The sequence below is a fragment of the Anticarsia gemmatalis genome, chromosome 11 (genome assembly GCF_050436995.1).
Source record: "Anticarsia gemmatalis isolate Benzon Research Colony breed Stoneville strain chromosome 11, ilAntGemm2 primary, whole genome shotgun sequence".
NCBI lineage: Eukaryota > Metazoa > Arthropoda > Insecta > Lepidoptera > Erebidae > Anticarsia > Anticarsia gemmatalis.
In genome coordinates this window covers 1,325,092-1,350,914 of record NC_134755.1, presented here as the reverse complement: position 1 = coordinate 1,350,914, position 25,823 = coordinate 1,325,092, and the positions used below count along the sequence as shown (strand labels likewise).

At 34.5% G+C, this 25,823-nt stretch overlaps 5 protein-coding genes across 8 annotated transcripts; 2 read left to right on the top strand and 3 right to left on the bottom strand.

Annotated features, from left to right (window-relative positions):
* Positions 1 to 258: 258 nt before the first annotated feature.
* Positions 259 to 8,328, bottom strand: LOC142976625 (uncharacterized). Its single transcript, XM_076120082.1, has 9 exons — positions 6,855 to 8,328; positions 6,273 to 6,506; positions 5,552 to 5,806; positions 4,904 to 5,107; positions 4,186 to 4,412; positions 3,813 to 3,915; positions 3,507 to 3,654; positions 2,602 to 2,789; positions 259 to 2,221 (listed from the first exon to the last, which is right to left on the bottom strand). The coding sequence occupies exons 1-9, from the start codon at positions 8,145 to 8,147 to the stop codon at positions 2,021 to 2,023; spliced, it is 2,853 nt and encodes a 950-aa protein (XP_075976197.1). The 5' UTR covers positions 8,148 to 8,328; the 3' UTR covers positions 259 to 2,020.
* A 532-nt stretch (positions 8,329 to 8,860) lies between these two features.
* Positions 8,861 to 10,195, bottom strand: LOC142976492 (uncharacterized). 3 transcript variants are annotated; one of them, XM_076119895.1, is made up of 4 exons: positions 10,108 to 10,185; positions 9,736 to 9,837; positions 9,613 to 9,643; positions 8,861 to 9,531 (listed from the first exon to the last, which is right to left on the bottom strand). In XM_076119895.1, the coding sequence occupies exons 2-4, from the start codon at positions 9,763 to 9,765 to the stop codon at positions 9,089 to 9,091; spliced, it is 504 nt and encodes a 167-aa protein (XP_075976010.1). In that variant the 5' UTR covers positions 9,766 to 9,837; positions 10,108 to 10,185; the 3' UTR covers positions 8,861 to 9,088. The 3 variants fall into 3 exon arrangements, with proteins under 3 accessions (XP_075976010.1, XP_075976009.1, XP_075976011.1); XM_076119894.1 differs by having other exon boundaries at positions 10,023 to 10,178; XM_076119896.1 differs by lacking the exon at positions 9,736 to 9,837 and having other exon boundaries at positions 10,108 to 10,195.
* Positions 10,196 to 10,660: 465 nt separating this feature from the next.
* Positions 10,661 to 11,825, bottom strand: Bet5 (blocked early in transport 5). The gene is made up of 2 exons (XM_076119900.1): positions 11,614 to 11,825; positions 10,661 to 11,337 (listed from the first exon to the last, which is right to left on the bottom strand). The coding sequence occupies exons 1-2, from the start codon at positions 11,710 to 11,712 to the stop codon at positions 11,002 to 11,004; spliced, it is 435 nt and encodes a 144-aa protein (XP_075976015.1). The 5' UTR covers positions 11,713 to 11,825; the 3' UTR covers positions 10,661 to 11,001.
* A 109-nt stretch (positions 11,826 to 11,934) lies between these two features.
* Tim17b (Translocase of the inner mitochondrial membrane 17b) lies at positions 11,935 to 13,795 on the top strand. The gene is made up of 4 exons (XM_076119928.1): positions 11,935 to 12,092; positions 12,180 to 12,350; positions 12,429 to 12,606; positions 12,895 to 13,795. The coding sequence occupies exons 2-4, from the start codon at positions 12,207 to 12,209 to the stop codon at positions 13,071 to 13,073; spliced, it is 501 nt and encodes a 166-aa protein (XP_075976043.1). The 5' UTR covers positions 11,935 to 12,092; positions 12,180 to 12,206; the 3' UTR covers positions 13,074 to 13,795.
* Positions 13,796 to 15,923: 2,128 nt separating this feature from the next.
* On the top strand, positions 15,924 to 25,475 carry LOC142976671 (uncharacterized). Of its 2 annotated transcripts, none has more exons than XM_076120167.1 (8): positions 15,924 to 16,074; positions 20,042 to 20,137; positions 20,407 to 20,670; positions 21,267 to 21,368; positions 22,754 to 22,885; positions 23,102 to 23,266; positions 23,761 to 23,898; positions 25,059 to 25,474. In XM_076120167.1, the coding sequence occupies exons 1-8, from the start codon at positions 16,072 to 16,074 to the stop codon at positions 25,158 to 25,160; spliced, it is 1,002 nt and encodes a 333-aa protein (XP_075976282.1). In that variant the 5' UTR covers positions 15,924 to 16,071; the 3' UTR covers positions 25,161 to 25,474. The 2 variants fall into 2 exon arrangements, with proteins under 2 accessions (XP_075976282.1, XP_075976281.1); XM_076120166.1 differs by lacking the exon at positions 15,924 to 16,074 and adding an exon at positions 16,184 to 16,302 and having other exon boundaries at positions 25,059 to 25,475.
* Positions 25,476 to 25,823: the final 348 nt, after the last annotated feature.

The window sequence follows — 25,823 nt, the reverse complement described above, 5'->3', positions numbered from 1 at the left end:
TTTTTTTGGTTTAATTATTTTTTTATGTGTTGTGATTGTGTGACTATAGGAAAGCTCTTATTTATTTGTTTTTGTAGAACTATGACACTATATGAAACGGTGTATCCAGACTTTTGAAAGGATGTACCCCCCACTATACCACAATACCCTAAAATGTAGACAAAAGTTTTAAATTTCACAGACCTAAAGTCAAGTTATGGCCTGGAACAATGAAATAAGAGGAATGTTTAAAAAATTAAAAAGGTAAGGCATTTTTTTTACAAAATATAATTTATTAAACTAAACAACAAATATATGGAGTGTGTTCAGGAATGTTACAACTTTAACAATATCGATACAAAATTATGATATGTCTTACTTCAAACATTATATAAAAATACATACACTACATTACACAACTAAAAATAAAGCACCTTACAAAACTAAGTACTGTAGCTCGATTCTCTACTACTATCGACTACCGACAACCGGCTTGTCATCGAGAAATTTTGTATGAAAATCTGATCGGCGCCTCAGACGGGTGTCGTGAGAATTATTTTGGCAGTACATTCTCAATGTGAAACTTTCTATACTCGACAATACCGACTGTACAGAATCGCGCTAATGAATAAGTTAAGAGAAAGAGAGTATTGGGGCAGCAGGATTACAATTCTCGATTTTGAACAACTAGGCTAGGAAAAGCTAATTATTTGTAGATAGGAGTTCCCACAATTACTCCAAATGTAAGATTTCATGGTCTATCTTTTTGTATTAACCTGTAAGTACTACCTGCATAGGAGTATATATAGGATTTTTGCGCAGCGCCTTTTTCTGAAATACATACATACATACATACATAAAATCACACATTTTCTTATAGGGGTTGGCAGAGACCAGAGAACGAACAAATCACGTGATGGAAATTTATTTGGAAACCCCAAAGTTGAGTGGCTGACTCAATTTGTATTTAAATGGCAAGTTTTTTCTAGTTTTGTTCTAAAGTTAATTTTACGGTGGGATTATATTCGAAAGGTGGAAAACATTTGAACTATAATTAAGTAATTGTTTTTCTTTTATAAGGCCACATTATTATATTAGTTTTACATACATAAAATCACGCCTGTGTACCCGAAGGTTTAGGCAAAGGTGAATGAAATACACCCATGTTTAGCCATTTACAATCCGATAGTCGATTAGTCCGATGTTACAGTCGTGACATTAATGCCATATACCGGGCACGTTACCAAACTCCGGGCTACTATCGAGAAATGTTCTAATATAAATTAGAAGACTTCAATAGCATTTCACCTGAATACGGGAATAGAACCCGAGACCTCGTGATCAAAACTACACACTACTGTCCACACCACAGAGCCATTTTGTGTATAATATTAGGCGCTTCTCATGTATTTCTAGATTTCATTTCAGTTTAATATTCTTAGTAATTAGGCTCCTCAAATAGCTATATTTTAAAATCCTAGATGTACAAAATTCATATAACAATTTAAAGTGAATTACACAAGTTACTAATTTATATGTTCGATTATAATATCATCTGGAATGTTGAATATCTATAATTTGTACTGCTATTGCTATTTGTTTTTACTATAACTAAGTATTTTGAACAAAATTGTATTCAAGTAACAATTAAATTAGACAAACTACTCAACATAACAAAAGTAGAGAGTTTGACAGAGACAATTTTTGTGTGAGTACGAGACATGCATAAGTATTGTGTATATCAGACGTCAATAACAGCTTTAATAATAATTGTCAACTGAGATACACAATAGACTTCTCTTTCCTACTAGGCCAAATATATTTTTAGCATTCATAACTTGGGCAAGAGTCGTGACCGAATGGACGCCTGAGGGCCGACGACCTCGAGGTAGGCCACGAAAACGTTAGAGCGATGACTTGGACATCTCTCTGGAAGATGGGCGTGAGATAGCCGATGACAGGGACCGGTGGAAGATTTTGGGGGTGACCTTTGCTTAACAATGGGACAGTACAGGTTAACAAAAAAAAATTATAACTTAAGTTAGGCTTTCCAAGGCGGTTTCCCAGTAAGACTCCGCCGAATCTTGTCTTTACGGTCTTGTGTGTCGTGCGTGTCGTGTCGTTCGTGTCGCTCGTGTCGGTCGTGTCGGTCGCTGGTGGGCTCCTCTGTGTCGCGATGTGGTTCTGTGACACTGTCACCGCTACCGTCTAAGTTGGGTAGAGTCGGTGGTTTTGTTAAAAGCTGTAAAATAATTAAAAGATTGTAACTTTATTTTACGTAAGCTTATAAGATTTTACGTATTCAGTCTTCTTAATTTCGAAGATATGTTATTAAATTTTGAAGTAATACACATTCGGATAGAATAGTAATGAATTGTATACGTCCATTAAACCTTAAAAAATGTATCCATTTAAAGGAATAACACGACCCATCACGAGCCACTATTAGCCAGAGATATCATACATCTAAATTGTTTATATTCGAAATATCATGAAAACGATAAATGTCTAAGCAAATAATCGACAGTTGGTTATTACTGTGTGCTATTGAAAGTAGAAAATAAAAACTTTTGCAGGTATTTCTAATAAACAAAAAGAAAAACAAAAAACGTGAATAATTACCAGTTTAACGTACTGTTGTAGTTCGTTGTCGGTGAGTCCGTCGATCAGTTTGTCGCAGTCGGAGCGGTCGGGCCGCTCGTGGCGGTCGTGTCGGTCGTGGCGGTCGGGTCTATCGGGCCGGACCAGGCCTCGCTCCGGCATGGAGAGGGGAGGGACTTTGGAGTACTCTGCACCCATTGCTGTTGATACTGTGGACAATATGGTTAGTTTTTATAGTGTGACAAGCTGACCCGCGCAACTTCGCTTGCGTCACGTAAGAGAGAATGGGTCAAAATTTTCCCCGTTTTTGTAACATTTTTTACTGGTACTCTGCTCCTTTTGGTCGTAGCGTAATGATATTTAGCCTATAACCTTCATCGATAAATGGACTATCTAACACTGAAAGAATTTTTCAAATCGGATCAGTAGTTCCTGAGATTAGCGCGTTCAAACAAACAAACAAACAAACAAACAAACAAACAAACAATCAAACAAACAAACTCTTCAGCTTTATTATATTAGTATAGATTTAGTTACGTTACAAAATGTTAAAGAGGTTTATAAAAGAATTTTGTAGGTGTCTTTGTTTTGTATTTGTACGTCGCAATAGAGAAAAGAGTGCACCTGATGAATGGGCAAGGAATGTGTATCAGAAGTTAAGCTAATCATTCATTTACAGAGCACTTAAAGTAAAAAAAATAAAAGTTTGCAGCTAAAAAACTAACACAAAAACGAACTATGTAGAGGAAATAAAACACAGTTTAATACCGACACTTCAGTAAACGAATCAAGTAAGCATTTTCTATACTTGCGTAATTACGTGCGTATGCGTACACCTGCACATACGTTCAGGCATGTAATTTAACACCAAAATAACAAATATTTACACCATATCTTAACAAATAAAACCCAAATCAAATACATACCACTATCAGGCCTTGTGATATCTAGCGAGGACACGTTATGATTGCCATTAGTAAGTATTAGCAGCGCCTGCCTCCACTGCGCCTGCATCACGCCGTGCAGCTGCGACGCGATCTGACCGCGGCGACGACGGTACGACTCCAACTTACTCTGTGAAAATAAAGCATTATAATTATTTAAATTTTTAACTTTCTAGATTAACTTTATTTCCTCTTTTTCGGCCATTTACGTATCGATTTTTGATCCCAGGCCTTCAACTATTAGTCAAAATTAATATAATATTATTTATTTATATTAATTTTATTTACCTCAAGCAATCCGATTTTCTCACTAGCCTGCGCCAGCTGTAGCCTGTATAGTTTTATCTCTTCTTTCTGTTTTTCTTCTAACACATTCACCTCCAATTTATGTCTAAAATAAAAACAAACTGTTAAGTTAATAAAATTCGAAAAAAATGTTCTCTGAAGGTGGGCTAGTATTAACGGCTAAGCGCCGAATAATTTATCCATTAAAGAGTGACTGATACTTGTTCAGAGGTGGTAAATCTAAGCTATATATTATGAAGAATAATTATCAATTACAATTTCTGTTTAGTTCAGAATCAAATGCCCTTGTGTGAGTTGTGCAGTCATATCTATTTATTTTTTAACTTTTATTTGTCTAAACACGAATTTTACTCACTGTTCCTCAATCCTAGCAATCTGCTTATTAAACGTATCAACGATAGCATTCTCCTTGCTCCGCGCATCGGTCTGCATCTCTCTCTCGGCGTGGTCCAGTTGTTGTTGGAACTCTTGCAGCTTGGCCAGCACCGCGTCTTCCAACTGCTTCTGATAGTGACATTTTAACTCGGTTTTCTGAAGCTCTATGTGCTTGCGGAGAGCTTTGTTCTCAGCATCTAGGTTGTCCTAAAAGTAATGATGATTTGTAAGAAAATCAAGTGATGAAATTTCATAACAATTATTAGGCTAATGTTGTCTGTATTTGTCCAAAAAAACTTACATAATGTAAACTGTTAATAAGAATAAAGATAAAATTATAGATATAAGATCTGCCCTTATGTCAATAGCTACGTTTGACGTCACAATTCATTCCATTTTTTAACTCACAATTAGAAACATATTAATTAACCATTTATATTTCTAAAAAGTATGCTGTATTGGAAGGATACAGAAATTACTAATATTGCCTGCGCTTTCTTAAAATCTAACTTCAAATTAATAAAAACGAATCAAAGCAGTAAATAAAATAAACCTCAATTCTTACTAATAGACTTCATGTAAGTTTTAAGTGTTGTTATGCATAGTTTTGTCACTATTAAACCACTTTAAAACTGTTTATAAGTGAAAAAGACAAAAAAGGTATAATTAATCAAAGCTGATGCAAAGAGTGTACTTACACATTTCTTCAAAAGCTCACTAGTTTGGTTCTGCTTCTCTCCCAACTGCACTTCAAGCACGTTGCCTCTCGCCCTCTCTTCATTCACCTTGTCCTTCAACAAGTCTCTCTCTTGTGCCAGTAGTGTTAGTTCATCGTTCAACGCTTGTATCTTACGAGTTAGCTCCACTGAGTTGCGCTTTGTTTGATCATGCTCTGATTTTTCCTAGAAATTAACAGATGTTATTTTCCGTAGCAATAAAAATTGTCTGTCTGTCTGTCTGTTTGTTCAATTTCCTCTAGCTAGCTTAAATGCTGCCAAGATTGAGATGTCATTAATTAGAGTAATAAATAACACAGGTAATAATCTATATCCCAATAAAAGAGTAGAAGGCCGGAAACTGCGTAAAGCGGGCGTCTGGGCGGTCCCATACAAAAGTGTTTAAATGCGGACACCGTGGCGGTCCCACGGAAACCGTCCGCGTGCACATACTAACTTGTGCGCGCAGTAACTAACGCAGTTTCAGGCCTAAGTCTTTTATTATTCTTTCCAGTAAATCCCTATTCTGCGTAGATTAGAACAAACTGATCGCGGCGGTAAATTGTACGCACTTACAAGCTGATGGGAGTAGCCGCATAGGTTGACTAATTTTCAGTATAAAAATATTACCTTTTCCAAAGCATCTTCAAGATTCTTAACACAATCAGTAGACTGTTTGTTCAGTCTCATCACAGTCTCATAGTTCTCCTTCAGCACTTCTATCTCTCTCTCCTTCTTACTTATAGCGTCGTCTCTCTCTACTGTACTCTTTGTCATGCGTTCTTCCGTTTCCTTCTTCTCTTGTGTCAGTTGTTTACATTTTTCTTGATAGTCGTGTGCCAGGTCTAACGCTTTGTATAGTTCGGCTTCGAAGTGGGTAGTTTTCTGAAAAAAGGTTGACATTTTCCTAATGTACATTCAGTTTAAATCAAATCTTACAGACAATGGAAGGTTCAGATATTACAGTCACTCTGATTGATATCTGTTACATAAAAATAGAAACATGTACACCTGTGCTTAAACATCAACTAATTCGAGGCGGAATGGTTATTTGCGCTAAACTATACTAACTCACTCAAAAAAGATACAATAAAGATACGAAAGAAACTAACTTTCTCAAAAAAGATTAGATAAACAATCAAATCAAATCAAATCATTATTTAAAATAGTATAGATTCAGAAGATTTGTTAAAGCAATACTTTTTACAAACTTCCTCTTCTAATAGCTAAAGTTTGGACTATAAAAAGGTTGAACCCCTTTACATAATCTAACTCTTGAGGATCATGAATAAAACAATTTACAAATACAGTCATTAGTTCTATATTAAAGCCCTTTAAGATAAATCCTTACCTTCTGTGCATCTTCAGCTACCATCCTAAAGTTCTCCACTTCCCTCACCATCTTATCCAGTGCCTGCCTGTGTCGCTCTTCAGCCTTGTCCAGGTTCCCTGTAAGTCTGAGCCAGGCATCTCGCAACTTGGCTATAGCAGCGTCTTTCGCTCGGTCCACCTTGATGGCTACGGCTAACTTCTCTTGCTGTTCCAGTATCTTCTTTTGTAGTTGTTGTATCATTGATTCACAGTGCTGAAAAATAGTGTTTGATTATTTTTTGTGAATATGTTAGCTGTATCATTCATTCACAATGCTATGGAAAACATTATAAATGAAGTCTCTACTTTGTTCTTTGATTTTGTGACAAAACATAAAAACCAATATAGTTATAATTGAGCAGGTTAAGGTTGTGATTCCTCAAGAGATCCTCAAGAGAGATAGATTATAATTGAATCAAGAGACATCAATAAGGGTATATGTCAATGCCTTAGGATCAGCAGTAGGTTTACTATACTTCAACTATCAAATAATCCAAATTAAGAATTATGTGTTGGGCTAAAGGAAACAATTAGAATGAATTTAATACTGTTCAAATCTTACCTCTCTTTTCAATCTTTCCTCTTCTAACTTCACACTATCCACCCTGTCGCCCCTCTCCCCTCTCTCCCCCCACAACTCGCTCAAACTCAACAAATCCGTATCAATACTCTCCATGAATTTATTCTGCATAGAACTTAGTTTCATTCCATCCTTATTGTCAGGGTAATAAGGTCTCATTTGCGGCATTTTGAACTCTTCCCTTTTCGGAGACAAGTAACTATCGGTCATAGACATTTGAGTATTTCTACCGTAACTTTGTGCTTTATATTGTTCCAAGACTTTCGAAGCTCTATCATAGATTTTGTTGGAAGACGGGCGGAATGTATCCAAGTAACTTGCTTGCGGTCTTTTAGGTGTAGATGTTGGTTGAACATCTTTATCAGAGAAGTTAAGTTTACGTATACTTGGTGACCGTGTGTCTTGTTTTGATGTTTCTGCTACAGGTTTCAAAGTACTTTCTATATTGCTGACGCTAGGCTCTTCAATACTTTTGTATGTTGGTGTTGGTTTATCCGGTTTAGTTGATGGGTTGTTTTTAACTAGATAAATGTACTTGTCTAGTATGTTACTAGGCACTATACGGCCACTAGGCAGTTTCACATCCTCAATGTTATTTGTTGAGTCTAATTTCTGTGAAATATAGTCTCCAGTAGCTTTTATCACATTTTCAGGACTGCAAATTGTACTATCTTGATCTTTGTATTTAGTGTCTGGAGTTTCATAGTTCTCAACTTTAGTGAGAAATTCATCTATTTCGTGCAACAAAAGCTTATCATTCTTTTTACTTGGAGTTGATACAATACTGCTTATATCCCCATCCATACTTTGAATATCATTTATTATATCAACAGGCTTAGAACGAAACGTATCAATATCATCCAGTTTCAAATAAGGTACGCTTTTCCCGCGCGTACTCACCGAATCTAAGCTTGTCAAAGACAAATCACGACTCGTATGTTTCTTTGAGATTTTTCTTCTTCGTCTACGCGGGAATGTGAAGCATTTACGATCTAAACTCTTACTATCGATACTATCAGACGTATCAAACGTCTTCGGCCTTCTCACAGTCCCAACACTCGATATATCACTGTTTACCTCCAAACTTTCTAACCTAGATTCTAACGTATGGACCTGGTTTACAAGTTTACCCAGAACTTGAGCGGTACACGATATAGGCTTATGTACAACAGTCCTAGAAGATTCTAGCAGTGAATCGTCAGAACCAGAACTTTGTACCAAAAAGAAGTTTGGTGGTATCAGCAAAAGAACATCTGTATCGTCCGTTTCACTCATCACAGCAAATAAAAAGTTTTATCTTCATAGAAACTTGAGCCATTATATAGTAGACACAATAAACTTTATGATTCTATATTATGTAGGCGCAAAATATTTTGATAAAACGGAAAATTGCAAACAAAAACCCGCACAGCCAGCAACCGTTTGTTTTGTTTACAGGTTACGTCAAAATCAATTAGTTGTCAACTGACACGACAATAAATTCTGCGATCAAATTCTTTAGTCGATTTCAATTTTATTTGTTGTATCGTAAAATCTGGGTATTTGCGCTTTTCATGCAATCTATCCAATAAATACCTACCTACCATTGTACCTACGTAATTATTTCTAAGGTGAAACCGTAATATCATATTTTTGTTAATCATTGCTCTTTCGTAGTAATGGATGTACTAAAGGAGAATTGGCTACTGTTTTCTATTATTGTATATGATTCGGGCTAAGCCAATGAGATTAATTTAGTTACTAACATAAGACGAGATTGATTATTAACTCAGACAATTTGTTCATCCCTCTATAACAGGGGTTCCCAACCTCTTCTTAGTCAGGGACCACTATGTTAGTATATTAAAGAAAGTTGTCCTGCAAATTTTTCATTTTAAAATTATTCGCGGACCATATTTTGTAATGTTAAGCCTAACAAAACCAATAGATTTCATTCTCTTAAAGGATGCAGGTACCTTTTGTGGCACCCCAGGAAAAAACACTTGGAGAGCAGCTTATTAAGTTATATTATTATATTGAATATACAAATTAAAAACTAAAATATACATTAATCACCTATATACACAAACAATAATGATAATATTAAGTTACATAGTAAAAAGGAATTAGAAATCCTGCACATATCATATCAATGCTTAATGAATTTCTGTACCAACCAAACATTTTTAAGTTTTTTGTGTATATTATTATAAGAGAGCATAAATAAACATAGTTTTTTAACAAATCATTTTTGCTTTTTTCTCTTTGAGCTTTACAAGCCTATCCATTGTATCTTTCAGAATTTTGTTCCTTTCTGCCTTTAACTCTATTCTTCGTGCTTCAGTCTCAATCATGCGTGCTTCAGCCGCTAACCGGTGTCTTTCTAATTCTACCCTACGTTCTTCCAAGTCCATTCTCCTCTCTTCCATGTCTGCTCTTTGTTCTTCTAGTTCTATTCTACGAGTAACAGTTAGCTCCCGCTGCTCTTCTAAGTCAATTCGGCGTTGCTCCATAGCCACAAGCTTTGCTGCTAATATGCTTAGTGTAGTACGCGCACGTCTGCGCGCGATTTGTTGGCGACGACGTTGGGCATCAGAATCTTGTTGCATTTGTTTTTTTGACTTCTTTTTACTAAAAGGTTTTAAATGCTTTTGTTTACTGGTTGATGGATGTGGTCCTCCTGTAAAAAATATTATTAATTTAAATATTGTTCTTCATTTCAAGGATTTCATTTTTTTCTTGTGTATCTCAATGTACTTACCATCATGTAATGCTGCTTGTTTAGACTTTTTCTGAAAAGGATAAAAAGATATATTAAGTACTTGTTACCTAAATGGGTAAATTAATTTTGCTTTGTGGCTGTTTCGACTTATATATTATGTACCTTCGCTCTACGTTTTTGCTGCTGTTCCATTTCAGATAGTTTTTCCTAAGTCAATAATATCCTAATTTATTTTCACAACAATCGGGCGCCCAACGGCGCCAGCTGAAATGTAAATATAAGAAATAAACAGAGATTTATTGCTTTAAGTAAATATAATTTTGAACAAAAAATACCCCTTATATTTATGATATGAATTATTTTTACTGTTTGTTATTTTTAGGTACATTAATATTTAATAATTTATACGTGCTAAGTGTACGTGTGTGTGTTTATTTAACAATACTCACAAAGCGTTTCAATTACTGTAACACTATTTAATCGCACAGCAATCCTTTCTATTTTTATTTAATAAAATTATATTTCAATTTTTACCTGTGCCTTTGTTTTGACATTTGGCATTTGGCCGATGGCGGCGAACGACCATAGACACTACGGACACTAGAACGTGTTATTGATTTTGAGGCGATTGATATAGACAAGCATCAAATTTTTTGCAAAATAAGCATTTAATTTCGCAACGTTGGTAACTATTGATAAATAATAATAAATAACAGAGCCGTAAAACGGAATAACAAAAAAAATAATAATAAATAAATATTTTTGGACAACTCACACACGGTCATCTGATTCCAAACTAAGCAGTGCTTGTACTATGGTAACCAGACAACTGATAAACATACTTATATACTTCTAACTACATAGGTAGGTACTTATATAGATAAATTAACATCCAGGCTTAGGACAAATGCTCGTGCTCATTACACAAATATTTGTCCCAGGTTCAACTGTTCAGGTCCAACTGTTTTCATGAATCTTGATTGTCTCTCAGCAGGATTTGATTGCTGGAGGAATAACATAATGTTGAATAATATTATTATATCAATATTTTACAATCAATAACAGAGGTTTGGAAATAATAAACTAATTTATATATCCATAATCTTTATATTCAGAGAATACTTTTTACATCATATCAATTATTACAATTAGAATGTCTCTAGTACATATATCATTTAATTTAAATCAAGCCAAGCTTATTACGTACATAAAGCTTTGACAAATAGTTTTTAAACTTATACATAACAGTAAATGGCAGCTTTAGCACTAATGGATACAGTATCTAATAGATACCAACAGGAAATCTTTGAAGATAACTCATATTTCCACTTAATATATCCAGAGGTGATAAAACCAGCCTTAAGTTATTTTTAAAAAGTAACATAATATACAGATAACATTAAATATTTACAATTAATTTACAATTTATCAAGAAGCTCTAACATGAATAGGTGTTTGTTTGATGAAAGCATCTAGTTTATTCTTAAATAATTCACTATTTATAGGCTCTCCAATACCACACATAGGATTTCTGATAGCATATTTGACATAGATTTCTCCATATATTTTTTTTAGCAATTCTCTTACACCTTGGGCTTGGTTATCTGTGTTCATGACAAATTTCAATCCTGAGGGAGTTTCAAGACAGTGTAGAGTATACTTTGTGGTCTTGTAATTCATAAATCCATCTTTAGGGTCTAGTGGTGATATTTTTGCTACAAATGATTTTATTGAGAACAGCATACCATACATAAGCTTTCCTTCCTGAAAGTAGAGAAATCATTTTTTATTAATAATATTTTTTATTTTGTTTTAATGGATGAATATTTAAAGGTAAAATTGGTCCTTAAAATAATAATTGACAATTAAATCACAGTAACATGCTCCAGAAAACCAAGTTCATATTGTGCTCAGTGCTAACTCATTATTTATACGAATAAAAACTAACTAGGTAATTTATGAGATCTCTGGAAAGGTGTTGTAAATTAAAATGTTATTAAGCTCAATAATTTAGGGGGTTGATAAACGGATCCTGCTTACCTCCTCTCTGGACATTCCAGATTGTTTTGACCTGTTCCATTCTCCGTAATATAGTAGTGTACCATAACGGTCAAATATATATAGATTGTGGATCGTCATTTTATACGTAAAAACTGCACCAGTCCTACAGAAGTACAAAAGCTAGTATCTTGAAAAATATCAACAATATCGGGGGCAAATTGTACACTAGCTACAACCAGCTGTCACCTGTGACTGACATTTATTTTGTCAGTGACACTTGTGTTGTGCCTTTCATTTGTATGAAGCAACTGAAATACATCAATAGTCGATTTTTTATATTTATAATCTGCGTCAACCCAAAGGTCATTTGAGTAGATAACACAAAATGTCTTTTTGAAATAAAATCGCTCTTGCGAGAACGTGAGAACCATGGTGCAATATTTGTGACAAATTTGAAACCCACATTAAATTAAAATATAGTGTACATTGTGTGTTCAATACCACCTAAAAACGAAATAGTACGTTTTTGACTATATTATTTGGAGTTGTGTCAAATTTGGTTGTATATTTTGAGGTTATAGTTCTTACCTAATCTCGTATTCCAGGACAGTAAAATCAATAAAATATAGAATATGGATGAATATACACGTGAACCGTGCCCATGGCGAATCCTCGACGATTCTGGTGGTGCCTTCATCATGGGGGCTATCGGCGGTGGCTTTTTTTATTCAATAAAGGGTTTCAGGAATGCGCCCGTGGGTTTCAGTAGAAAAATGGTGAGTATTGGTGCTTTTTTGGTTTTATTTGTAAATATATACGTTATAGTGACTCATACTGGCATTGTTTATGTTTAGCTTGGTAGTTTAGCGGCAATGAAGGAACGCTCGCCTATCGTCGGTGGTAACTTCGCAGTGTGGGGTGGAATGTTCTCAACTATTGACTGCTCACTCGTGTACATGAGACAGAAAGAGGACCCGTGGAACTCCATAATGAGTGGGGCACTCACTGGTGGGATACTTGCAGCTAGAAATGGTTAGTTTTATATCCATGAAGCAAATCTATACTTCTGTAAAAGCCTATATTTCCATTAATGTCTGTGTCAAGATCTATTTAAATCTCTAGATTAGCTTTAATTTAATGGTCTGATATCTTTATGGCAACAAGATCTGTTTGAATTTATGACTTCTTTTGATCCATCTCTCCTTAAATTTATTCAACACAAATATTTGAATATATTTAAACAGTTGTATAGTTCATGTCATTTGATAAACTGAATGTATTGATGTATTTAATTTGATAAACTTTAATGTAATTTTTCAGGTGTTCCTGCTATGGCTGGCAGTGCTCTCGTGGGTGGTATTCTCCTCGCACTAATAGAAGGCATCGGTATCATGGTCTCACGAATAACAGCTGAGCAGTTCAAACCACAACAGCCTATATTTGAAGACCCATCAGTGTTAGGCAGCCAAGGGCAAGGACAGAGTCAGTCGTTCCAGTAGTTTAGGTGTTAAGTGTATAATGGTTGCGATTGTACAGCCTAACTTGGCTGAATGAAAGGACTTGCCTGAGCCCAGATTTAAAAAAAAACAACTGTCACTGTATTCTTTTTGGCAGCACTAAATTTTAGGGTGTTTTGTAATCTTTCTAAGTAACTTTAGAATTAAATTGTCATAATTTTTATTCATTTGACTCTATCATACAATTCTGATTGTAATCTCTATATTTTATTTATGTTCATCACAGTAGGCTGTACAATCTAAGTTCTAATTAGACCTGCTGCTATATGGCCAGCATCTTCATAAACCAGATTATTATCACCCTTGGTTATGATTGAGTAGATTATTTGCATCTGTGATATTTTCAGTCCTGTACTGATTGCTCATAATCTCACTCAAATAGTTTTTTAATTCCTACCTGATTTGTTATTATGTCAATAACATTATTTTGTTCAATGCAAAGCACAAGGCTAAACTTATTTAATTATATTTTTTTGTATTTCATAGAATTTTATCTGCTATGGTTACCCTAACTTTTTTATTTGTTCCCATATAGTTGAGGGTTGCCAGAATGGAATTAGTTTATTGGCTGATTATGAAGGTTATTTGTCCCGTCTTCTGATTGGTGTCCCATACTGATTCTGTTTCAATTATAATTCAATTTGCAGGTAATTTTCTATGAAATGCTTTGAGGGTTTATTAAAAATAAAAAAATCTTTTTTAGATATTGTTGTTTTATTTAGCTTTGACATGTAATTACACAAGATTACCCTAAATACTAAATTAATCAACAGACAAATACATAATAATATTTATATACAATGGTCTTAAAGAACAAATTACATAGCTAGGACTTGGAGAGAAATTGTGATGGAAAATTGAACACTGGGTTCTTTAATAAACTAATTAGTACCATAGTAATATGCCCTGCATATTACTATGGTACTAATTAGTTTTATTATTAGTTGTACTAGATAGTCTATTTTGAAATTTCTTCAATGGTACCTGTACCATTGAAGAAATTTCAAAATAGCAACATGCAATAAAGAGACAAGTATAAAAGAAAATTGAGATAAGCAATGTTATAACATACTAAGAGATACTTTACCATAGCTCTTATTAGATATTATCTTTATCCTTTGGGGCATATTTGGATTACTGACAGAATAAAATTTAAAACTCGAGATTCACCAGCAATGAGGAATAAAAAATGTACAATGAAAATCAGATCAGTGCAGAATCAATAGACATAGTTGTGATGATCAGTGTGGGTGTGCAGATGCAAAACTTTTCAAGGTTTAAAATTAGTAAGTAGTAATATTTATGGTAGATACCTACTAGGTTTTAATCATCCAATTAGACATTAGATAGTAAGTTAAAATTGCAATTGAAAAATATTGTTTTTCTTACAGTAATTATTTATTTCTATGATTTATTTGTGTTAGTTACGGTCAGTCTATGCAGTGTTAGTGATAACACTGGAAAAATTAAGTGATATTAATAAAAATACTTTTAGTTTTGGGGCATTACACTGGGGCATATTTTTTTATAACTAGTGTTGTAACTTATGGCTGTATGTTCGCGGATTTGTTTTGCACAGCACTGTCTCCCATTTTCCTGATTTCTTTGATGACATGAGCCAGTACTTCGGGGTCCACGCCGAGTTCGCAAAGCCTGATGCAGATTGAAAGAGTCTCGGCGTCCAGACCCGTGTTTAGTAATTGTGAGATCTGGTACATCATTTGGAAGGCTTCCCGTGCTTGTCCAACCTGAGCATTCTTCTCTGATGTCATGATTTTACTGAAATTTAAAAAAGAACTTGTGAGAATTAAGTTATGATTCGTGTGTAGGTTTTCTTTCAATTGCTGTTAAAGTGTGAGGTAGTTTACCTTTATTTTGTAATGAGAGGTGTATTTCGTTTAGTAGAGAGTGTATTTGACTCAAAATAAAGTATTGTTCGTAACAATAACTTCGAATTTACATCAAAACAAAATTCGGTTAATTAAACTGACATTTGGTTGGAAATTGACACTGACAATCAAATCATGACACTAATGACAGCATACACGATTCCGCGTTTTGTTCGAAGATTGAGTTAAGGTTAGAGAAAAAGCTTTTACAAATAAAAAAGGGGTTTAAAGTTTAAACGCAAAATTAAAAAGGTCAGTGTCAGTTTTTTAACGACTACAGGCAGCAAGTGCACATGCGGATCCCGTATTTTGGAATTTACGCTTTAAGTTTGAGTTCCATCTAATGTTTCAAGATTCGACGCCCGAGTATAAAACGAGTGCTTACATTACATAGCACCTTGTCTATTAAACCCGGGTACTGAGTTGCACTTACCCCAAATCTTGGTTATTTATAATAACAGTGAAGAACAGAGAATAATATAAAGCTCTTAAATATGCATTGCATTTTCTTGGATAATTATTTCTAAAATATTGATGTATCCACCTAAGGTGACGTAGATGGGTAACATTAACAAAATAATAGTTTTTAGCGCCAAAATTCAAAATTCCCTAACTACGACGTGTTCCTGGAGAGGTTTGGTTATTATAACGTTTCACTAAACTTTCCTTGATCTCTTTTTGTTCATATAAATGCTAAATAACACAGTCCGTGTATCGCTTGGATCGTCATTTAGTATTTCACGGGCCAGAGCAATTTTCTTTCTTCATTATAATGAAAAATTTACATAAGAGCAATGATCACATACATTTTCACGGCTTTCGCCGTAATCGGGCGGGATGGCGCGGCGCGCAATTTATTTTATTCCGCAAACATCCACCAATTTTATTATTCATGAGTATTATCTGCAATTGAAACTCGCGGGAAAGTTTTACGAATTTCACGACGCTCAGTATTTTCTATTTATATACCGCGCGTCTGCACTCCCAAAAATAGACGTCCAAGTTTTGAACATAGTGTGTGTTCCGTTCGCGTGTCTTTTGAACGTGATCCTATTGTGAGATTTGTGTAGTGAAATAAAATTATAACCAAAATGGTGAGTAAAAACTTTTTGCTCGTTTATTATCTCAAGTACATGTCAAATGAATCATATCTTTGGTTTGTATTGACAATAATTCTTGTAGAAATCTGTGAAAATAAAGAATCAAATGAAGAAAATAAGGAAAACTATTGTTGGTTGGTGTTGCTAAGGTTTTAGTGATTCAGTATGAGATCCATTTGGACGAGGGTCCGTGGTTACGACAATAACGAGGAAGGCGCGAAGGTAATTTCGCTTAACTAGCTATTAGTGTGCGAGGAAGCGCAAACATAATTTTGCTTTCTCATTGCGTGCTAACTTAGTAGGTGCTCGTAAGTATTAGTTAAATATAGACTGAAGTATTCTCACAAACAAGTCTTCAAGTACCTATTGTATACTGCGACGGGTGTTTGGGAATGTATTTTGATATTTGGCAGTGCTTACTTGGTGAGAAAGATCCCATAAAGCTTCGGATATTGAATTACCGGTGTCAGTGTCGTTCTAAATCCTATATTTCGAGTCACGACGAGGGGATGTTGTTATGGATAGGAAAGTTTTCATACTTGAGATGAACGTTTGAAACGCATTGCTTCTGGGCTCGCTTCTGTGTTCGTGGAATGTAGGAATTTGTGTATTGAAATCACAAATGCGATAGTTTTCTTGATGTGTCTGATATTATTACTATCAGAGACGTTTCTGTGTGAAACCGTTGGTAGAAATATCAATAACCAAATGCAAGCTTACTTTAATACAAAATCTATTTGCTGACTATTCTAGTATACATTTCTATGAGAAATATTTGATCCGTGGTTTGTGGATCCCAACATTCAACTGCTTCAGCTTGAAGACGAGTATGTTTAATGTCCCGCTTGTTCTTCAAGTTATCTGTGGCTTGAAATATCTATACCTTATTTATTCATTCACTAATTACAATCACACGTTTGCACTTTCGAACTAGTCATGTTTGACCCTCTGTGGACCCTCTTCTATCCGTCACAAAGGCCGGTATAGTTTGTTTTGTTCTCCGAGAATTGCGTCAAACGTGTAATTTGTGTACAACTCACAAATTGAATTACACACCGAAATTCCCGCGAGGGCACAAAATTAGCTAAAACAATTAATGTTTAGTCACGTCACATTTCTAAATTCATGTTGACTTACCCAATTTGATGTGTGTCTTGCTTTAAAATCCGTTGCGAACTTTGTTCCCGAAAACTCTCCTTTAAGTTTACTTTACAGATTACGAGGAATAATGTCACAGGCACTCATTTTCGACGTACAAGCGAATTTCTGAAGTTTTTGCAAGTAATTACCTGTTGTTTAGATGGCCTACTTAAGTTAAACGACTGTAAGGAGAGACTTTGCGTAGGCCTTCAATCACAGTCACTTTGGAGTCGAATTTTCGGGCAGATTAAGTTGCGTATTAAGTGATCAGGCTTGACATTTTGCTCACTGTGCCTACACAAGAATATTAGGCTTATAATTTGTGTTGGATTTAGTCATTTGTGGAACATTTTCTTGAAGTGCCTCTACAATTAATTTTGGTTATCAATCAGTCCTTGTAGAGCCAAGAATTATGTCATCAGTTCTGTCCTCGGTTAGAGCTCACACTTCCTTAAGCTGAAAGCTTTACGTTTTAACATGCAATGTAGGTACTTAAATTTAAGGGAAACACGTACTGATTGCAGTGAATTGTTACATTATCTGTCGCCCTATGGATTATTACGGCTGACTGCCCTTATTCACACGTATCGCAACCCATCCGAAAACTTGCTACTATATAAATGCGTATTTAGAGTAATATTGGCCGCCCTATTCTAACATTCTTTACAACATTTCTATTTTAATGCATTTATGGAAGATGCCAACATTGTAAAGACTGAATCATTCAATCTGTTTAATATTTTACAGGAAATTTCCGAAATATTCTAATAACTTTATATTATGTTTAGCAACAAAACGTATCACGGGTTCAGCCAAATATAGCTTGAAAAGAAATTCCTTTGACATTGAACCAAAGAAGCCAAAATTCTGTACAACTTTTTCGGGAAAGCATAGCGTGGGGTCAATCACTTATTTCAGTATTTATAGAAGGCGGCGTAACGACTTAGATGACGAAGCATTACACCATTCATTCTTTGTGTTAAAAGCTCCCTATTTATCGCCATTGAAAAACGAAAATCTAAGAAATGTGTATTTTAACTTAAGTATATTTTAACACTTCAAAACATTTCCAATTTCGTCTGGTCTCTCCAGAAGTGACAATTTGTCGCTCAATTTACATCTGTTAACATATTTCGTTCACGATGTCACGCTTCAACGATTTTATTCCGAACACAAGATGATTAGCATTCATCTTGTAAAGCTTGGGGATCTTTAATACGATCGTGTTAAAGATTTTTTAAAGCCTTCGAGAAGTATATAGTAGCTGTTTGTTTATTTTGTCACGTTCTTTTATTATGGGCTCGCCATTGTACAGGTGTCCTATCCGAGTGGCCTTTCTCAACTCATTTTGTTTCAAGATTCTTTTTTCTCATGGAGTTGATTCTGATTTTCGTTTTCTCATTTCCGATACGTTTGTGTCCTTGAATTGAAGATGAGTTGTATTACTTTGAGAACATTTTGGCGCTTTAACAGTGAAGTGCTTTTTCAGTATCTTGATAGTAGAGGTAATATACTTCGAGAACGGTTTGGTTTTGTATCTTAACTCTTAAGTAAATATGTAAATAGTTTACTTTAACACATTTTTCTCACATTAAAACTTAGCATTTTATGTCAATCACTGATTAAATTGAATATTAATTAGTATTAAACTAAAATAATACTATAAAGTACTTAATACATACAATCCAGGTATTAAAGCAGGTATATTAGTCCATATTAATGATTTAGCATTCCACTCAGTTCATTCTAAGTAGCACTACATTGTTCAATCAAGTAAATTGACTTGTAACATGATAGTAAACTAATATCTTAGTTTGAAGAGGTTTCGTGGTATCAATACCGAGTAACTTTGAAGTGGTTACAACAATTTGTCAATAATTTATATACCTGGCAACCCTGATTGATTACTGAATTATTAACGACGGAAATATAGGGTAGGACCTATATTGAATAGTTCGAAGATCGTGGTTGTTTTCGTAAATTATGCGTAGGTATTAATTACAAGAGGTATTTATTATGTATGTCATACAACCTCAGTTTGAAAAGTTTTAGTATAGCTGGCTAGATTTTTCAGATCAGACAATTCCTCCTGCTTGATTTTAAAATGACGTGCTTGCAAATTAAGTAGCCGGACAGTTGATGATTCCTCCTTACTCAAATATTAATTGTAGCGAAGTAATTTAGTATCAAGAAAATTGTGGCTTTAATAAAATGGATTAAGATACACATAACTTTTCATATAGCCTAGTTAAGTATAGCATTAATTACTTCGTTAAACAGGATTCTTTAGTTTAACTTAATCACTAAATCAAAATGTTTACTAAAGAACACACTCGCTTCCACCTTTACAAAATATAGCAAACAGCAATTTGCGTTGAAAACGGTGGCAAATTGTCGAGCACTCTTGAACAGCAACAAACAAACGTAGCTGAATATCGAGGGGTGTCCTTGAGGCACACAATAGACCCCTTCAAGATACACCAGACTCTCAGGCGATGGGCACGATCAATTTGGATCTACGGGCTCCAGAATTGATGTTGTCTTGATTCTGTTTGTTGTTGTGTAATTAATTAAATTGTTTTTATTGAATGAAATGAATATTAATGTAATGTAGAACAAGTTTAATGATGGTTACAAAGATTTTTTCAGTTATCTTTCACAATGAGGCTATATAGAGTAATTTAATTTTCTGTTTTGTCTACATACTTTTGCTTGTATATTGTGTGTAAAAAAGGAAAGTAGTATTTTTTGTATCCGTTCTTCCACATTCCACTTTGTGGACCTTTTTTTTAGAAACTAATGAAATTCTGTTTGTTCTCAGGCAGACCAAGTTCAGACGCAAGCCCAGGAGTCGGGAGGTGGTGAGGGAGTACAGGTACAAAGTGCACCAGCACCAGCTGTTCAAGATGTTAAACCGGTTAGTTGAATGCACCTTCTATTCTTGATCGAGATCAATATTAAGGATGATCTTGATGAGTTGAGTTGTTTGAGTTGTCTTTTAAGAATTGATCTTCTTTCTACGGCATTTCGTTTATGATGGAAACTTACAACCCATTGCGTTCAAAATGATATGATTTTTTAAGTATTACATTATAAGTTTTAAAAACCCAAGTATGTTTAAGCATGATTGACCATTCACGATGTAAATTTGAAATTTTCGCTTAATACAATATACTTTTGTGTCAGGTTGAAGCGCCTCAAGTTCAAACCGAGGCCAAACCAGAGGAACCGAAACCGGCACAACTAGAAGTGGTACCAGAAAGTAAACCGGAAGTACCTGCAGTACCGGAAGTACCTGCTGCACCGGAAGTACCTGCAGTACCGGTAGCGGTGCCAGAAACAAAGCCGGAAGTGGCAGCTGAAATTAAACCTGCTGAACAACCTAAGGAAGAAACAGCAGCTGCAAATGATGTGGTTATGGCTGAGAGCAATGGAGAGGCTAAGCCCAGCGTAAGTATTATTTTTTATGTGTTATTCCGTAAATATTGGGCTTTCATTTTGGTAGTAATTACCTTATGGTCGCATGACTTTAATTGAGAATAATTAAAAAAAAATTGCCAGTACGTATTTTTTGTCAAACGTTTCAAAATTATGTCTCGAATAATATAAGCTGATGTTGGAAAAATAGGATCTTATTTGTAAACAGCTCGAATGTTGGTAACCCTTACAGTTTGTGTCCAGTAATTAATTTGTTTTGGCCTAATGCTATATCCCCAAAATGTTTCGATGTTATTTTGCGTTGTATGTCTCATGTTACTCGGGGATTACAGAGTTTTACAGGGCAACTGCATAAACATAATTTATTTGTTAAACTAAACAGTCGGATTTACTGTCAGGATATTCGAAGCGTTAAGGAAATGTGGCTGCCTCCGAGATGCTTTAGGCTTAGTACAAAGTAACCGGCGACCCGTAGGTGTAAACCAAGTCTGCCCTCTACCTAACCTTATAAAGAAACTATTTAGTAAACAAATATTTAAATATGAAGGTGACTTATAATGTTTTCTGAGAATATTTTAGCTCATTATAAAAGGGTTTCAATTTTACAGAATGACTGGCAACAACGTGAACAACAGTTACTGAAAAAGATTGAAGAATTGGAAAAGGTCAAAAACGAGAGGTCCGAAGATGGACTCAGATTGGAATTGAAGGTAAATGTAGATTATTAACTTGTATCAAAGTAATTGTATTCGTTTCGTAATATGTCTTACTTGCTTATAGTTAATATCTATATCGATATACTTATATGAAATTATGGAATGCTGAAGAGCTATTTGTTCGAAAGTGCTAAACTTAAGAACTATCAGCCGAAGTCGAATAATTACTTTCGCCTCTTTTATACAAAAGGAAATTTCATCGCTCGCTACGAGCGGAACAATCATTATTGATCATCAAGTTATCTTTCATTTAAGATTCTAGGAAATATAGTTAAATATTATCCTATCGTTGTGTTGTCATAAAATCGGAAGTTCACAGATGGCGCTAGTTAACCGTAGGGTTATGACAGATATAAAACTGGACTTAGTAATTAAATATCTAATGGTTATGATATTTTAATAGAGGTACTGTGGGACCCTCTGTTTGGTTAACGCTTAAGGAACTTCGATAATTTACACAATTTTATGGTATTTTGATTGAGGTTCTTTACAGTAGTTAAATCGTAATTTTCAATAAAATAATATTATTATTCAACGCCAAGTCTATGACAATTCATTATATCAGTCGATTTTTCTACTATGTCTGAATAAGAAATAAAAGGTGTGGTGTGGTATGTAGATAACTACGTGTCTAGTTTTACTTTTGTGTAACTCAATACCGTTCATTCCTAATACTTACCAAAGTTTTCCTACACATTTTTACGTTGCATCAACGTAAACACAAAAGAAAGACAATTTCTTTACAAGTTTCCCCATCAAACACATTAGCAGTAGTCGGGAACAAACGGACCGGCCGTTAATGGAGTAATTTATTGTTGACACTGGCCACAATAGCATACCGGCCACTGGGTGAAGTCGCCTGCCTGCTGCCGTGCAAATAAAATATTAATGCTGCACTTTACACGTGGGCTCTTTGTTTGGAAACTTTTGTATATCACAACAACATTGTAATGGACTCGTGCAAGTCTCTGTAGCGCGATTCTGTATAATCTGTACTGTTGAGTATCGAGAATTCGTCATTTAGAATGTACTGCCAAAATTGTTCCCACGACACCCGTTAGAGGCGCTGATCAGGTTTTCACAAAATAATAACAACATTTTTCGATGACAAGCCGGTTGTCGGTAGTCGATAGTAGTAGAGAATCGAGCTACTGTATTCACTTTGAATTGCGTTTGCGTAAATGCTATCTTTTCGAACATAATATTTTGATAGAAACACATTTTATAAATTACAATTTACCCTTTTTATTATTCGACGTTTTGTATTTTATTTACCTTAATCTTTATTCAATAACGGATTCCGCAAGATGCCACACAGTTGAAGAAAACTATCACACCACAAATAAACCTCAAATTTCATAATTGTTTCCTGTACATAGGTCCGTGAAGAAGAAATTGACCTTCTCAAAGCAAGGGTCAGGAACCTTGAGACGGAACTGCAGGCAGCACTGTCCAAGCCTGGAGGCAAGAACCACGAGATGATTGAAAACATCAAACAACAACATGAAGAGGTAACTATAAGTATACTCTATAAAATCATAATCATAATAGGCTGGTTTTATAATATGATACATAAAGACTTGCTTTAAACCAATTCATTCTACAGCCTGTGAAAAAGTTTACGAGAAATATTTAAAGTAAATAATTTCAGTTACCCATAATCTATATTACCAACGTTTAATGCATCAAGTTGTAGGATCACTTCTATTATCCTGGTACATTTTCAGCTGCTAAGCAAAGCCCGCGGCATGATCTTCGACAAGACAAAGATGGTGAAGAACCAGGAGCTACAGATCGAAGCTCTGACGACACAAGTACAGTCACTCAAGGACATCAACGTCATTACTAAGGACCTGCTCGAAATTAGGAACTCTGAAGTTAAGGCTATGGAGGTAAGATACATATTAAACTTTTCTAGGTTTTCTTTTTCTTGGTGGTCCGATATACACAGGGATGAAAATTATATGCGCCAAATAACTATGCTTGTCTGGGTGAAGAAGAAAGACGTTAGAAAGAAGGCAAAAAGTAAAAACACGACACTTAGAGGAGAGCAGATGATAGAAACATAACAATAGCAGTGTCAGTCCTTTCCGTCATATTATTATGTTCTCCTCTCTATGAACTAACCTTGATAGTGATATAAAAATATATTAAGGCATAATTTTTATGAAACTGATGTTTGGTAGAAAGGTTTCATTTCTCTGTGTTGAATTTCAAAGCAACAAAATCGTTTTAGCCGTGCAAGCGTTACAATAAGACGAATGGAATTTCATTTAATGTGAAATTTTAGTTGCTAGTAGCTAGTCAATTTTCTAGAAATGTTGTATAAATTAAGTGTTGGAATAAAACTTCAAAATACACTATTAATGGAGAATTAATATCGCAGGATCGTTTCCAAGCGATGGAGGCGAGGTTCAAAGCGGAGAAGGACAGGTACGGCTTAGTGCTGCAGCGAGCTCACACCAGCACCAACCTCAATGAAGACCTGAAGAAGGAGTACGAGACACAACTTGCCATATTTAAGGTATATTATACTTCTAAGTCTATGTTTAGTAAGTAGAGAATATTAGTGTAGCAGTTAGTTATTTATTGATGAAAATTTTCAATCGAGTGACGCCAAACTCTGATTGGTTTTTAAATTGTATTTGAATAATTCTTCGTTGGTTTTTATGGCAGTACTTTACAGCGGAAGCCTAGAAAAATGGAAATAACTGTTGAGGCAGATATTTTCAACAAAACTAGTGACTTTACACGAGTGGATATTTATTTTTTTCTTGCTTATTCTATAATTCAATGGCTAAGTAATAGTCAAATGGTGAAAGAATTTTTAAAATCGGCCCTGTACTTTTTGGGCCAATTCGTTACAAGCAAATCTTTCCTCTTTATTATATTAGTGTAGAGTATAGATTTATCAAAATCACAACGTTATTTCTCTAATAAGTTTGCCTAAAGGAGATAACAATGTCTAATCACACATCGATATCAAAATTCTAAAATATCTGAAACACAAAAGAGCTGTATTTTTGGACTACAAGCAGTCAGTCTCAGATGTAACCATCCTTTTGTAAAGTTATTTTCGTTTTTAATCATTACTCACTTTTGATTAAAAAGTAAATAACCAAGAGCGTATTCTTATTCTACATTAGAGACGTTTTTTTTCAATCTACGTTATTTTGGGTCGCATTTATTCAAAATTTGTCATCCGTCTTTATTAAGTCGGTACCTAATTGGTCTTTTGTGATTTGGCCGTTACGAAAAATATAAAGCATTATTTATCCGCCATTGCTATTACGGTTCTGTAATGTCGGACGATTTTAAATATTCTTTTTACTAAAATATATCAAAATTAGAAAGCTATTACGCTTTACTAATAAGTATGCAAATGACTTTTGTATGTGCTAATGAGAATGAAAATATCTGAAAGACTTATAATATATTTTCAAAAAGCTTAAATGTATATCCGTTAATTTCTTTCTTTATTTTTCTACGCCACTACATTATTGTTATAAATTAGCACATCGAATTCTTCCCTTAAATATAATATTCTTAAGTTGTAGGAATACTTTTATTATAGCTCTAATTACAATATAAGGACAACAGCTTACATAAATATATGTTTTGAGATTTCTCATCCCCATGTTTTTCTAGAAATAAATAATTCACTTTGTATGTTTCTCCTTTCAGGAACTAAGAGAAAAATACGAATTGAGGGTTAAAGCACTAGTAGCTGAAAACACCAAGCTTAAGGAGGATGCTGCCAAAGCAAGTGGCTCTAAACCTACGTAAATATATTACTCATTTAGTCTGCCGTTGGTCGCCATCTTAAAAATAACATTTAAAAAATTCTAAAATCATTTATTTCGTTCAAAAACTTCTGTTTCCAATTAACTTTTGACTTTTGAACTTTTTAAATTTCGTTTTCTTTAATCTAATTATGGCGATTGGTTTTGTTTTTTAAATTGTTCGTTTTTTCTAATCGTTTTGAGTTACCTTTTGCGATGAAACGGAAAATGACCAAGTACAAAGACTGTATTCCTAAGATCCTGAACGTTCGCGTTTTGTAAGTTAGCAATTATATATTTATAAATATATTTGTAATACATTTTTATTTAAATAAAGAAGTTTTATTAAATATCCTTTATCCTTTAGAAAGCTAGGAACAAACCAGTTTGAACGGTATAAATATTTAATTAAGTATGGCAGTAATTATTTATTTGTGTCTAAGCCGACATTAGGTGACCTTTTTGGGACATCCATCTTATTTAGGTCCAAGGATATCCTACGTCTTTCATCGTCAAAATATAATTAATATTACAATAAAGAAAAGCACCAAAACTTACCCGAAGGACATATTTTAAAGCAACAAAAACAAACTATACAAATTTGAATGTCACCGTGACCCGCCATTTTGTATCGGCAGCCATGTTGCCATCACGTTCCAGTTCACGT